The sequence below is a fragment of the Hydra viridissima genome, unplaced genomic scaffold, assembly GCF_058129835.1.
Source record: "Hydra viridissima isolate aposymbiotic clone 2 unplaced genomic scaffold, HvirCarnegie_v1 scaffold_3, whole genome shotgun sequence".
Lineage (NCBI taxonomy): Eukaryota > Metazoa > Cnidaria > Hydrozoa > Anthoathecata > Hydridae > Hydra > Hydra viridissima.
Window position 1 is genome coordinate 12,936,836 of NW_028324302.1, and position 16,000 is coordinate 12,952,835.

Below are 16,000 nucleotides of genomic sequence, written 5' to 3' on the forward strand. Positions count from 1 at the left end.
TAATGGAAGTTCGCCCGCATGTTTTTCAAACCGCAGTCCAAAAATCAAACAACTTGCAGGTCGAATTCTTGCCTTACTCACCATACTCCCCAGACTTTGTACCAATCAGCTATCTTCTTTTCAAGCACTTCAATAACTTTCTCGCCGCTAGAATCTTCCCCAATCTGGACCAAGCAAAAACGGCCTTCGTGGACTTCGTTCAATTCCAAGCACCAATTTCATTCACTGACGGGATAAATTGACTTATAAAAAAAAAAAACCTCTTGTCTAGGAGGTATTGCTTGGCCAGGTCATAAGTTGTCGAACAGAACAAGTGGCAGTGAAAGGAGCAAAATCTGGTAAGTAAGGCGGGTAGAGTAGGACTTATTATTAAAGTACCTCCAAAAGTCCTTGACAACTTTTGCAACATGTGGGCGAGCTTGTTTTTGTATCATACCCATGACCTCAAGGTAGTTTGAAATCGCTTGGTAGATCATTCACTGCTTTACACAACAGTCTATCTTCATTGGTTGCACTTTCCTTAAAACTAAAGTAAAATAGTAATGCTTTCCTAAAACTATGTTTTGTTGGCACAAGTATATTATTTACACTTCAGCGACATGACACATCTGGTTTTTTAGCGGGATATAATGAAGTTTCTGCATTTCTTATTATAAGTTGGACTACTACTGCAGTAGTAATCCAACTTATAATGATAAGAAATTTTTGTATACAGGCAACTCAAACAATTTTCACAACTGCTATTAGAAAGATGCCAAGCTTGCTGAAATTCTCTGATTAAGCATAGCCTGTCAGCCTTTACTTTGCACACAAGGAAAAAAGAAACACTAGTTATTGAGATACCGAATTGGAATGTGACTTAATACACAGCACTATTGAAGAAAAGTTAGCTGTAGATTATTATGCGGCACTTATACCTGTGGCAACTTTGGGGCTAGTAGAATGTGATGAATTCTACAAAAACTAACCAATGAAAAACTGAAATTGGTCTATTGAACTTTTGAAATTACATATAATTGAAAGCAAGTGTTTGATATTATAGCTTTTTGTTTGTATCTTTTAAAAATTCTATTATTGAATGAGAAAAATATGAGAAAATAAGAAAAATACTAAATGACTTATTTACAATTTTTTTTTAAATTATGTATACATTTATCCCTTTACAACAGCAATTTGAAACCAAATGTAGATGTATCATTTCTGCGTTCTCAACCATAGCTTGTACAATAAATACATCATATCTAACTTGTATATGCCACCCATATATTGGTTATATGCCACCCATATATTGGCTCTAGGGTTATGTGGAAAGGTAATGTGGAGGTTGGGATTGAGGTTGAGGGTTTGGGGATTACTTGGTTAGGAAAGGACAAGGTCTGGGGATAGTTTGGTTAGAATTCAGCAAGGTTAAAGGGTTAATGTTGTGTTTACCGTCCACAGTATATTCTATTATACAGTATAACTCATATTCTCTCTATTAGTGTGTAATGGTTAGCACTCTTTTGTTAATTACGTTTGTAAAACACAACTAATACTCTCTTACTCTACTCGTAGTCTTCGATGCTGTTGTTATCAATTATTCCTCTTTCTACTCTTTTTATACGAATATCTCTTCTTCTTCCTCTTTATTTGAAATGGTTAAAACCTCTGGCTATTCTTTTATCAAAATTTATTCTGATTTCTATTTAGTTCTTTACTTAAAATTATTCTGATTATCAAAAATTTCTTCTTCCTTTTCTCCTTTGTTCACTTATAAAACTTCTTGTTTATCTAAATATTTTTCAATTACAAAAATTCTCTCTCTCTAAAACTCTTCTTAAAACTTTCTTAAAAACTCTCTTTTTGGGCTTTTATAGTTTTTGGTTGTTTTCGGTTGCGATACCCATTCATCATTTATTTATATGGCAGGTTGATGAGTCTTCGTGTTTACGTCTTTTACCAGTTGTTTTTAATTTTTCGTCATTCAGTTTTGTCATTTACTTACGTGATAGGTTGATGAATCATCGTGTGTAAGTCTTCTCCCAGTCGTTTATTTAACTTTTCTTCTTTTCGCTTTATCATTTATTTGGCAGGTTGAATAAGCCTCTGTGTGTACGTCTTTTCTAAGTTGTTTTTTTTAACTTAACCTAATTCTCTTCGCTTTATCATTTACTTATATGAAGAGTTGACGAGTCATCTTGTGAGCGTCTTTTCTGATCGTTGTTTTTAATTTAATTCTCTCTCCTCACAATATCTGCGATTGGTATAAAGTGGTTCGACGCTTACATAAAAAGAGACTAAATTAACTGAATTGTTATCACATCATCGAACTGCAACCACATTTGAAGCTATATCAGCTCAAAAAACAAAGCCTCCTATGCCTTGCTTTTTCAGATCTTTTTCTTCGTTCGTAAACCTCTGACTGTTCCTACATAATAAATGTTATGTTTCCTCAATTCGACTATCGAAGGCAAGCGGTCAGATTTCTAAATTTAGCTATCTGACAGAGAAGAAGTCATATTGTTAACCACATCGGCACTGATACCTTAAGTATGAATTTTTTTTTTGTCAGAACATGGCCCCTATAACCTCGAGGAGTGTCACAATTTCGAGTGGTAGTTACAAAATGGCAAAAAAAGTCAAAAAAATATGGACTCATTTTTTTGGTAACAATTACAATTAAACTAAAAATATTAAAGATAAAAAGAAGAAGATGTAAAAATATATTTTACTAAAAACTGACTTCTTTTCTCTTTTTTTTAATTGGCAGTTATTAAGATCGAAAAAAATGTCTAATAGTTAATGGAGAAGGATGTCTGCAATAAGTTCATCATGTCCTCCCAAACTGCAATGCCGGCAGTTTTAAAAGATTTATGTGCCCAACCTCTCCCTACCCCTCCTTGAAAGGGCAACGAAGCCCTAAATAAGCCCTTCGTTATTCATGTATGTATTTTAAATTCAAGACTTGTTAATTTATTTTTTACTTTAAAATTATGATAACCAATTGCACACCCTGAATTACAACACTACTATTTTTACTACCAAACACAGAACAATAATATGCCGCGCATTAACACCATCGAATTATCCTACAAAGACAATAAGGTTTTGACCTTTGCCTTAAAAAAATTAACTTTGGATTGCAATATAGAGCTAATTTTTTAAGGTATTTTAAAACACGCAGTCATCTTGAATGATTGAAAAGGGTATAAGTATGAGATATAAGTCAAGTAATACTTAATTTTCATACTTTATTCACAATATAGGTAAATTCTGCAAAATGACTATCCTAAATGATAAATAATCCATGTAATTTACGTAAACAGCTCTTATATTAAGAAATTATTTATTGAATACCCATTTAATTGTGTTCTTATATTAATTGTATTGTGTTTAATCACACAGAAAAATAATAGTACAAATAAACATTTTAATTGTAGTTATAAAACAGTTTGATGATCCATACATCACAACAAAATGCTGGAATGGAGGATACAGAGGAAGATGACGAATTTCCACCTGGTAAGAGCCGCACTATATTTTATGTAGAAGTTTTTACAGATATTTTGATGAACAGTGAGCTTTTTAAGTATTACTTTCTTCAAATGCTATTTTTGTTGAATGTTAAGTAATTAAATAGAATGTAGAACTTCTTTTTCTAAACAAAACATTTTTGATGTACAGGAAAGTCAGTCTGTTTTTTTTCAAATTTAGTTAATAATTAAATTTTAAAAGTTTGTGTGAACCTGTGCTGATGTGCAATAAAATGAAATAAGGCATTTCATTGTAGTTATCCATATATGCATCAGGTTTTCATGAATCAATTTTTTGGTGTATAAGTGTACACACCAATCTCATATTAAAAGCTTTTTTGTGTGTTTGAAGAAGCTTGTGTTGACATATAATATAAAGGCCTGTAAGTACATGTTTGTACATACATACATAGATGTATACATACACACATATACAAATACATATATAAACATACATGATGCAGTAACTATTGTAGTTATTTCAATTGTTGCTACTTTTTTAGTATGAATTACATATGTAGGGTCAAGTGGGAGAACTGCAGGATCAACAAACCTTAAGTATTTTGGAAGCTAGTAAATATTTGGCTGTAATTTTTTCCGATTATATACTTTAGCTATAGATTTGACAATTCCCAAAAGGATTTGGAGCTTGAACTTCTAGTTCAGAGGATATTATTCATCATGTCAGAGGATAAGTTCATCATGTCCCCCCAAACTGCAATGCTGGCAGTTTTAAAAGATTTATGTACCCTACCTCTCCCTACCCCTCCATGAAAATGCAACGAAGCCCTAAATAACTCCTTGGTTATTCATATATGCATTTTTAATTCAAGGCTTGTTAATTTACTTTTTGCTTTAAAATTATGATAACCAATTGCACACCCTAAATTACAACACTATTATTTTTAATGCTTAACACAGAGCAATAATAAAGTAAAATTTTTTTTACTATTTTTCTGTCCATATTTAGTTGTATTGCCACCTTTGGCTCAATCGTCATCATAGTTAACTTGATAATCTAGCATCTATCATTGTTCATCTACTGAATGTTGTAATGCGTTGCAACTGCAGAACGCAGTTTCAGCGATTTGTAACTACGGTGTTAAAGCGATAAATGAACAGCGAAGTGAAGAGAAAAGGGACAATATTAAAAATTTTGAATTTTTTTGAGAATGATTCTATATTCAGAAATATTCATATATAGTGGCATTTATTTATAGAGAAGTCATTAGAAATTAATCTTCAATCAAGAGCAGAGTTTATCCAGAATAATTTTTTTATTGCGTATGTATAAAAATGCTTCAAATATCGTTGCTGCAAATAAAATCTTTATATTCGAAACGAAAAATGCCGCGCAATAAAACCATTGAATTATCCTACGAAGACAATAAGGTTTTGACCTTTGCCTTAAAAAAAAAATTTATTTTGGATTGAAATTTAGAGCTAATTTTTTAAAATATTTTAAAGCACGCAGTTGTTTAGAATGATTGAAAAGGGTATATGTATGAGATATAAGTCAAGTAATACTTAATTTTCATATTTTATTCACAATATTTATAGGTAAATTTTGCAAAATGACTATCCTACATGATAAATAATCCATGTAATTTACGTAAACAGCTCTTATATTAAGAAATCATTTATTGAATAACCCTTTCATTCTGTTCTAATATTAATTGTATTGTGTTCAATCACACAGAAAAATAATAGTACAATTAAAAATTTTAATTGTAGTTAATATACAGTTTGATGATGCATACATCACAACGAGATGCTGAAATGGAGGATACAGAGGAAGATGATGAATTTCCACCTGGTAAGAGCGGCAGTATATTTTATGTAGAAGTTTTTACAGATATTTTGATTCGGCAGTATATTTTATGTAGAAGTTTTTACAGATATTGTGTGCAATAAAATGAAATAAGGCATTTCATTGTAGTTATCCATATATGCATTAGGTTTTCATGAATCAATTTTTTGGTGTATAAGTGTACACACCAATCTCATGTTAAAAGCTTTTTTGTGTGTTTGAAGAAGCTTGTGTGGACATGTAATATAAAGGCCTGTAAGTATATATGCACGTATGTACATACATAGATGCATGCATGCATACATGCATATATACATACATACATACATACATACATACATACATATATACATACATACATACATACATACATACATACATACATACATACATACATACATACATACATACATACATACATACATACATACATACATACATACATACATACATACATAAACATACCTATATAAACATGATACAGTAATATTGTGGTTATTTTAATTGTTGCTACGTTTTTAGTATGAATTACATTTTTATACATATGAGCATAAACAGCTTTTTTTTGCATAAAAGTACAGGTGTCTAGGGTAAGTGGAGGAACTACAGGATGAAATCAACAAACCTTAAATTATTTTGGGAGCTAGTAAATATTAGGCTGTAGTTTTTTACAAATATATTCCTGTAGCTGTAGATTTGATAGTTCCTATAATGATTTGGAGTTTGAGCTTGTAATTCATAGGATATTGTTGATCTTACGTGTACTGTAATTATCCTAGACTTTGGGGTGAAAACTGTAGTATTAAACCCAAAAGACATTAATAATAAAGATACAAATTTGTTATGATTTTATTAACAAAATCTATGATAGTTTGTTACTAACATGTTTTTGTAGCATGATTGGCTATGAAGCTACAAAAATTAAGCAAATAGAATGGAAATTGGTTTTCTAAATAAGAAAATAAATAAAATAAAATTTTTGATCAAAAAAGTTGCTTAATAGTTCCAACAAAGCTAGCTTTTTATTGAAGGATTTAACAGTCTATATAATGCATCATAAGTTGGATAGATTGCAATGTCTCTTGGTTGATATTGTAGTTTCTCTTCCTATTCTGTTGGTATGGATATAAGTGTTTTTTTTAAAAACTTTAATAATGAACTCTTATGATGGTCCATCTGTATCTTTTACATATTTTCTAACAAAAAATATGTAGTTTACTTTTTTGTTTGTGTAAATAACTCCATATACCTTGCCTTGAACATGTTTTTTTCAACAAGTGGATTACTTTGTTTTCATCAAAGAAAGTATCTTGTTCCAGAGTTTTGCTATTCATTGTATTCTTGATTTTTTCTGTAGCTGGTCAGATTTCCTTCTTTGATCTGTTTGTTGTATGTATTTTTCAAAATAGATGGAAGTAATTGGTTGATACTGTTTATGATCAAAAGAATAATTTTCCTATTTTCTAAATATATATATTATAATAATATATGGATATTACATTACTTTTAGAAAAAGATTTTTTTTCATACCTCTTCATCACACCATGGTGTGATGAAGAGGTATGAAAAAAGGTGAGGTATAATTGTACTTTTTTCAATCATCAAAAAAAAATGTCACCCCAAAAATGCACACAAGTTTTATTGTTCCATATCAAAGGTGATAGATGACCATCATATTAACAATCTTGGGTGCAATTCTTCATTTTTTAAGATACAGGCATTGATTTAGAGACAGGTCTTTTATTGTATATTCTAGAATGTTGTAAAAGTGATTTATGACAAAAGAATCCTTTGTGACTATAATGTGCAGTACTTAAAGTTCTTGGTTTCTTTGCTGAAAGATTATTTTTCTTTACAAAGGTCTTCAGCCATTCAGGTCCAGAGTATCCAGGTCTTTTGCGATAGTGGAAACTTTTTTTCAATATTGGTGGTCTTTAAATATTACATATCTTTCTACAGGCTCTAAGTCCAAGTTCTAGCAGTTTTGTTTTATTTTTGACTAAATCTTTTGTTTTGCTATCAGACAATACATATTTAAAATAAAAAAAAAAATGTATGAAATGTTAATAAATACACACCAAGCATGAGAATTGTGTTGCATCTACCTGAAAATCTTTAAGGTTTAAAAGTGAAATAATGTTTCTAAAAGTAGTTATAAGAAAACAAAAGTATCACATTTTTTCCCCCTTTTTAACTAGAGCATCCCACCATCGGAAACTGCATAAATGCGTAAATTCCAATGTGAGAAATAGTTTATAAAGGTGACTCCGATGTGATGCTATGGTGAGGAATGGTATCACATCGGAGGTGTGATGTAGTCCGAGGCCGATGGGGAGAATTTCACGCACTCTCCGATATATTTCGAGATTTACACATTATCGTACAATATTTTTGTGCAATTTCACAATAAATTGTACTTAAAGTGTAAACTCGTAATATTGTGGTATTTCCGATGTATTTATCTATAATTATGAAGTTTTCGCAAAAGCCACCACAAACCATCGGAAAATATCGGAAAATAAAAAGAATAAATCACATTGGTGTCACCTTTATAAACTATTTCTCCCATTAGAATTTACGCATTTACGCAATTTCCGATGGCTGGATGCTCTATTTTTAACTTAGTTTTGTTTGCAAGTAACAGTCTAGAGGCAATGTATTATCAATCCAATAATTCCTTGGATAGGATTTGTATTTCCTTGCAATGTTGCTGTAATAGAGGCTTTAATCTTAAGTGATAATTCCAATATGTTAATGCTTTAAAGAAATATTTGGTATTATTTATAACAAAATATCAGGCATCAATTAATAGATTTTTCATGATTATCTTTTAATGATGGTTTTTGATTAATTCATAATCATTAATGGTGAGTGAATTTTTTTAATGATGTCTGATTATAATCAAATGGCCTAAAATATTAAATATTAAGAATTAGTTCTGACACCATTCAGAAGACTTTTCCTAGGAATGCAATATCATTGGCCTTGTCCTATTTCAGGAATAAAGAAATAACAGTCTAACCTCTGATCACCAACTTAAAATCAAAGCATGGTTAATAAATTTTTGATTTTATTTTAAGTAAAAAAAATTTTTAAAAGAAATCTCTTAATTTTGACATGTTCATTTGGATTTTGTTGCAAGGTAAGTTATTTAATTTTTTTTTAGTTTTTGGGGTATCCTGTTATTACTCTGCAATTTTAACTATCTGTAAATATCCCACTTGACCAAAAGATCTATTTGGATTTTACTTTTTGTTGTATGATATATTTTTGCTTTTTTTTATTTAATTTTTGTCTAATAATTTGGTATTATAGATCCATATGAAGTCCTTAAGATATCAGCACAAAGTAAGTGTATACTTATTATGAAGTTAATTAAACATTAGTGGTCTTAATTTTATTTTGTAAAGTATGTTTTTTATTACATAATCATAATTTCTTAAACGCAAAAGCAAGTGAGTTGCTTAAACACCACAAAAAGGTTTTTGACAACTATTTAGTTTTGATATCAAGTCAACTTAACTTCTATCAATCAACCTTTTAAGTTTCAGGAAACTTATTTAATGTTTTAGGCTAATATTTCTTCTTTTTACAACTTATTTTGGCAAGTGTAAAAATATAGTCTTATTTGTGTTAAAGTTCTGAGCTTAGATATCAATCCTAAGTGCTTAACATTCAAATTTTTACAGCATTGGAAGGTGCTGCTTTCGGGGCTCGTTTACCATCTGATCAAATGACAGCTCAAGAAACCTCATGTTTTCAAGATATCAGCCAAGGTTCTACAGCACTACAGAAGAAGTTTCTTTATATTCGCAACAGAATTGTAAGCCAGCTACTTGTTTACTTTTGTTGTTCCCCTTTTTAATGGGCTATCATCATCATCATCATCATCATCATCATCATCATCATCATCATCATCATCATCATCATCATCATCATCATCATCATCATCATCATCATGGAATATATATTATCATATCGCTATTTGAATAATTTCACGTTTTCTTTTGTTTGTTCAGTAAATTATTAAATATAACTATCTGTTTATTTAGCTTCAACTTTGGTTAAGTAATGTCAGAGAAGAGTTGGTCTGTGAAACAGTTATTTCTAATATTGAGCCACCTTACAATGGTTTGTTAGCCTTTTAAAGATTGCAGATAAAAATTATTTTTACTATGGTGTTATAGTCTATTTTGTACATATAATTAAATAATTTAAAAAATCTTTTCCCACCATTAAAGTCATTGCATTAAAGTAAACTCTTTTTATGGTTTATTCTTTTGTATTATATTGAGTATTAGTTCATTTTCTTTGAAAAAAAGTTTTAAACTTTGAAATTGTAAACCCATGAGTTTAGTAAAGCAGGAAAAAATCAAACTATGACTTATTTTAGATGATATTGTACTTATAAAAAGAGTGCATGCGTTTTTGGATCGCTATGGTTCAATTAATATTGGTGTTTATCATGTTGTTCATCAAGTATCACCATCAAAAAATGCTCCTAAAATCATTGTGGTTGGTGCCGGAGTGTCAGGTCTTACTGCTGCAAGGCAACTTCAATCATTTGGATTTGAAGTTGTCTTGTTAGAAGGTAGAGAGCGTGTTGGAGGAAGAGTTGCCACTTATAGGTCTGGTCAATTCATTGCTGACCTTGGGGCAATGGTTGTAACAGGACTTGGTTTGTATTTTAAAAGAAATTATAATTATTTTCTATTTTTTCCTGCAAGCTTTAAGGGTTTAATATTGATTAACAGTTTTCTGGATGGACATTTAAGAAAAAGTCTTGCCAGTGGGATGTTAATAGGACTTTTCTAAAAACTAAAAAGTCCAAAGTATACTCCATCTTTCACATGACCAGAATTTTCGATCTACTTTAATAAATCTCTTTTTTAAACATAAGTCATTAATCAAAATTGTCATTATTTTTATTGATCAGTTGCTGCCAATTACTAAATTAATCACTAAGCCCTTCTTACAGAAATAGACTGGTTTCCTCTTGAAGAATCTCTGAATTGCTGTTTTTATCTTTTTGAAATTTTTTGGTATTTTTCAGTAAGCAAAAAAGGAATCTGTGAAATATTTACTTTCATCATAATAACAACCTTTCATATGTAAATATGATAACTTGATAGAGCATTAAATCAGTCCCACTAAATGTGGTATATTTATACAAGTATATTTTTTAATATTGTCTTGTTGCATATCAATTAGATATGTTTTGCTCTCATAGTTCACATTACATGCTAATAAATTCTAATTAAAAACATTTTGTACCTGTTTGCTTTCTTTTGAGTATTTTAAAAACTGGAATCTTGTGTTCTATCTTTATAGGGCAAATAAAAAATGCTGGATAATTTAACATATGTTTCTAAAGTTTGTTAGGTTACAACACAGAAAAGTGAAGCTAACCATCATTCTTAGCCATTGCTCTAACTAAATACATTTCAGGTACTAAATTGGGTAAATGTCACACATTTTCAGCTCTTAGAAAACGTACTGACTCTTATTTATATCTTATCTGAACCCAGACCTCTTTACAATTAATAAAACATTTCACCAAGGCTAAACCCATAATACAAATCTAAATACTGTAAAAGATGGAAAATTTGTTGGACTGTTTAGAACTTTATTTAGAAGAACAGATCATATGCTCATATGCTTTGGTGATTGAAGGCTGAGTACTTCATGTTTATTTAGGTGGAAACCCTGTTACAATAATCAGTAATCAAGTTGATGTAAAACTAACCAAAATTAAACAAAAGTGCCCGCTCTATGAATCAAATGGTCAAATTGTAGGTGATCACAGATAATTTTGTGATTTTTTCTGGAGATTTTAGTAATAATGTTTAAACGCTAACTTGATGAATATTATAATATTAACTATTTATAGGTTCCAAAGGATAAAGATGAATTAGTAGAGCGGGAATTTAACCGTTTGCTGGAATCAACATCGTATCTTTCACATGTTCTTGGGTTTAATTCTTTGTTTACCAAACCTCTATCATTGGGGAATGCTATTGAGTTAGTCATAAAGTAAGATTTTTAAAAGTGTTTTTTTGAAAGCCTGATGTGTTTTTTTTCATAAGATTAGTAGGAAAACAAGTTGTTTTTTTTTTTTTTTCTTAGGTCACAGGTAAACAAGTTTAATGTTTTGTTTTGCAAGATTTATAAGGCAAGGAAATTTATGTGTTAGTTTCATGTGTTTTTTTTCATAAGGTTAATGGAGAAACAAGTAAAAGAAAAACAAGTTGAGCATGCACAAAAACTATTGGAAATACAAAATAACTTGAAGGAAGTGAATGATGAGGTTAGGAAGTAATTTTCTTTTTTTGATTTTTATGCTGTAAACTTCAAAAATTGCAAGGAAAAAAACAACCTGACAGTTTCTAGCTCTAGCTTTAAGGTTCTGTGTTTTTGCCAGTTTTAGCTTTTATTTTTTATTTGCTAATATTTAAGAAATAAAGAAGGTCTTGGACTACCAAATCCTGCACTAATATTACATTTATAGAAATTATTTCATTATTAGCTGTTAAAGCTTGTGGAAAAGATTGAACCTTTGCATAAAGAATGGACAGATTTAACACAAGCTAAAAAACCCCCAAGGTTGTCTTCTATTCTTCTTTTAATTGCTATTATTACTATTAGTAACAATTTGTTAAATTGTTGAAAACAAGGTCTACTTTTTTATAGAGATGTTACTGATGAATTTATTGTTAGAAGTAAGCAACGTGACCTACTAGCTCTATATAGGGTAATAATTAATAAGTTATTTGAAACTATTTATCCTTTTAAAAGTTTTAATGAATTAATTAAATCAACAAAAAGCTTGCATGTTTTGTTTAGGAGCATGATTCATTGTGTGATAAAAAAAAAGAACTTAACTTAAAAATCAAAGAATTAGAATATAACACACCCAGGTAAGTTTGTCAGGGTCTGTTGGCAAAAATAGGTTCAAATGTTTATTCAATTATTACAGAGAAAATTTTTTTTATCTTGCTTAATATTTTATTGGTTTGTACTTAAGAATTTTTGCTTTTTAGTGATGTTTACTTGTCGCTTCGTGACCGCCAAATTCTTGATTGGCATCTAGCTAACCTTGAGTTTGCAAATGCAACACCTCTTTCTCAACTCTCTCTCAAACATTGGGATCAAGATGATGATTTTGAATTTACAGGAAGTCATGTTACAGTTAGCAATGGTTTCTCTTGTGTACCAGCAGCACTAGCAGAAGGCCTGGATATCAGACTGAATTGTGCTGTTCGAAATATTAAATATTCAAGACAAGGTACAAGAAAAATCTTTGATATTTTTGGATTATTGCTGTCAAGATTTTCTTACAAAAAAGATTTCATTTAAATAAATTGTAAAATAACAGGTGTAGAAGTTGTGGGATCATATATTAAAAATGGTGTTCCTACAAGTCATGTGTTTAAAGCTGATGCTGTCTTGTGTACTCTTCCTCTTGGAGTTCTAAAGCAAAGCTCTCCACCTGCTGTTCATTTTAATCCTCCTCTTCCTGATTGGAAAACTGGTGCCATTGAAAGAATGGGATTTGGAAACTTGAATAAAGTATTTTTTAATATCGTTTTAAAAGCTGCACATTAATTAATCATACTTTAATTGTCATTTATGAAACATATTTCAATTGACATGAGTTGCCATATTCCAGGGCAGGTTCACAAAACTCACATCAACGTCACTAATTATTTCATCTGGTATTCTTTGTGAACTGCAATTATATATTTTAACAAAAACCTTGATTTTTCTGATCCTCTATTGCAGTCGCTGGCTTCTCTTTGCTTCTTATTTTATTTTAAGCAGTAAAAGCTTATCTTTCTAATAGTCACAGTGTAAACTCTAAATATTAAAACAGCCAAACAAAAAATCAACAGGATCTGTCTCAAATTCTGAAGAAAATTTTTAACTACAGGTTTAAAACATAATTCAGAGAGATTGAGGAATGCTTTAGACATTTCCTTTTGAGTTTTAGAAATAATGTTTTAGATATTTTTATAGAGTTTTGAAGGACATCGTAAAAATTTGTAAAAATCCTTAGTATGACAAAGGCTTCTCTGGACACGTTTTTTAGGTTGTTTTGTGCTTCGATCGTGTGTTTTGGAATGCCGAAACCAATCTGTTTGGTCATGTAGCTAGCACAACAAGTAATCGTGGTGAATTGTTTCTGTTTTGGAGCATATACAAAGCACCTGTGCTACTGGCATTGGTTGCTGGGGAAGCTGCTAACAAACTAGAGACCTATTCTGATGATGTAATAGTCGGAAAATCAATAGCGGTTCTGAAAGGAATTTTTGGAAATAATAATGTTCCTCAGGTAAATTGGGACTTTGGTCTTATAAATCACTTTTCTTAACTAAATGGTTCTCAAGTATTAATATCTTTATAACTTTATTGTTAGGTAGGAAATTAGTATAGTTAACTATTATCTATTAGTAAATTTTTAAATTTAAAAATTTTCTAATAGATATAATGATTAGATTAAAAAAAAAAAAAACCATACAGCCTGGTACGGTTTTTTTAAATTTACTTAATTATCTATAAATACGAACTTCTGATAAATTAACTTTTAAGTTCATCGTTTCTAATTTTTACATTTCAGCCCAAAGAAACTATTGTGACACGATGGAAATCCGACGAATGGTCACGTGGATCATATTCCTATGTGGCAGCTGGGTCTTCAGGTAACGATTATGATGTTATGGCTGCTCCCGTTGCTCCTCCTCCGACGCCGGGTCTTCCAAATTTTCCAGGATCGAATGTACCGCGTGTTTTTTTTGCTGGAGAGCATACAATACGAAATTATCCTGCGACTGTTCATGGGGCTTTGCTGAGTGGGTTACGTGAGGCTGGCCGCATAGCAGACCAGTTTTTAGGACTACCTTACGATTTAAACAAATTTACACCGCAGCAACAGGCAAGATAGAAAGCAAAATGGAAAATATCAGAATGCTCACCGCCGTAATTGACATTTATTACTTTTAGTAGCGTGCTGTCGTTGATGGTTTATTTTTTTCTTATAACGGGCCCAAAAGTGCAATACAACGGCCCCAAATATGCAATATAACAAAAAGTTTTAATCATTAGTTCTAAGTATTAGAAATTCATTAATTTATATTGATAATTTATCATATGTAAGATGCATACATGTTTCATACAGATAATTTTAACGAGTCTTGTTTAATATTGCTTGCTAAGTTCTCAGAGAGAAACATCCTCAATTGTTGGTTGAGAAGCGTAACGCCGATCGCTAGAGAAAATTTGCCAATCGCTAACTTTAAAATGTGAAAGAAACAAAACACTAAGGTCAAAGTGAAGACCTTTTAAGTGGTTAAAATTAGGAATCAAAATACTCCTCTTTCAAGTCAACTTCAAGACTTCTAAGAGTATTCACACAGTTTCCGGTTAAGCTGTAATTCCGCTTAAGTGATCCCGACCCTTTCAGAACTGAAAAAAGTTGCGGGATTACAGTATTTTCTTATTCTTATCAATGAAACATCAGCTTAATTTAAAGATTGTTTTCAGTAACAAAGACTAATTATGCGTCTGAAATGTTTTTGAGTTTCCTTTAAACGAAAAATTATTGATTATTTTCATTTAGTCTAGAATTCGTAATCTTTGAAGTGAGAACGTTGGTTTTATTAACCTGAAAAATCTCACCGTAGATTTCTTTAGGTATGAAAAAATCCATTCATAAATGGAATGTTCTAAAATTTAGTTTTTATCTAAAATCATGATAGAAAAAAAAAATCTTAATGAAAACATGACTTGTATTTATTTTTTAGGTGGGAATTTTCTTTAGCACGTTAATTTTTTCTTAAGGATAAAATATTAATATTACTTTAAATACTTGCAATTTCAAAAAATGGGGAAAAAAAACAAACAAACTGGAACTAATTCGTTGAGGAAAATCGGACATTCAAAATGCAATAAAAACTCCATAACTGAACTCTTAGTAAGCAATCAACAACATTTTGTACTTATACCATATTCAAAAATTTTTAAAGCTAATAAGTGGAGTTGAATGGATTATGTTTACAAGAGTAATTATCCAAATTCGTTCATTGAAAACAAACCTTTCAAATAACCCGGATATAATAATAAGCACGCTGCCAATATTTTACTGAACAAAAATTTTTACAGACTTACATTTATTGAATTGTCAATAGGAATCGCGTACATTTGAAGAAATTCGGTAACTTTTACAACATAAAAATATAATGACTAATTATCAGTAGTTTATAAATATGCAACTTAAATTATTTCGGATCAAAACGTTCCAGTTGAGGCTGTTGCCATGGTAATGAAGATAAAGAAATAGCCGCGCGATGAAAAATTTCGTTCGTAAAATAAAACTCCCGCTACAAAAGTAAATGATTAGCTTGATGGAACTAAATTGTAGGTAAATCTAAAACAAATAGTGATTCAATTTTAATAGTATTTCCCTTCCTTTTCCCCAAACTTTCATTACATAGTTTTAAAATTGTCTGTTGTTAATGATGACTAAAACGTCTTCGACAGTTTTATAAAAAAGGTTCTCTAACATCAGCATATTTACATCTTCTGCTGGTTTATGTATTTAAAACATTCTCTTTTTTTGAATCATAAACTCATATTTTTGTGCTCATGATAAAGTTAAGATATTAAACGGCGTTTAAGGAGT

General features: G+C 30.4%; 1 protein-coding gene across 2 annotated transcripts; it reads left to right on the forward strand.

Moving 5' to 3' along the window:
• The first annotated feature begins 4,788 nt into the window (after positions 1 to 4,788).
• On the forward strand, positions 4,789 to 14,521 carry LOC145202277 (lysine-specific histone demethylase 1A-like). 2 transcript variants are annotated; one of them, XM_090082405.1, is made up of 16 exons: positions 4,789 to 4,904; positions 5,247 to 5,328; positions 8,638 to 8,670; positions 9,012 to 9,145; positions 9,375 to 9,453; positions 9,716 to 10,000; positions 11,020 to 11,114; positions 11,213 to 11,355; positions 11,539 to 11,629; positions 11,849 to 11,925; positions 12,013 to 12,073; positions 12,166 to 12,239; positions 12,363 to 12,607; positions 12,698 to 12,891; positions 13,412 to 13,654; positions 13,940 to 14,521. In XM_090082405.1, the coding sequence occupies exons 1-16, from the start codon at positions 4,809 to 4,811 to the stop codon at positions 14,261 to 14,263; spliced, it is 2,256 nt and encodes a 751-aa protein (XP_089938531.1). In that variant the 5' UTR covers positions 4,789 to 4,808; the 3' UTR covers positions 14,264 to 14,521. The 2 variants fall into 2 exon arrangements, with proteins under 2 accessions (XP_089938531.1, XP_089938532.1); XM_090082406.1 differs by having other exon boundaries at positions 4,867 to 5,032.
• The last annotated feature ends 1,479 nt before the right edge of the window (positions 14,522 to 16,000 follow it).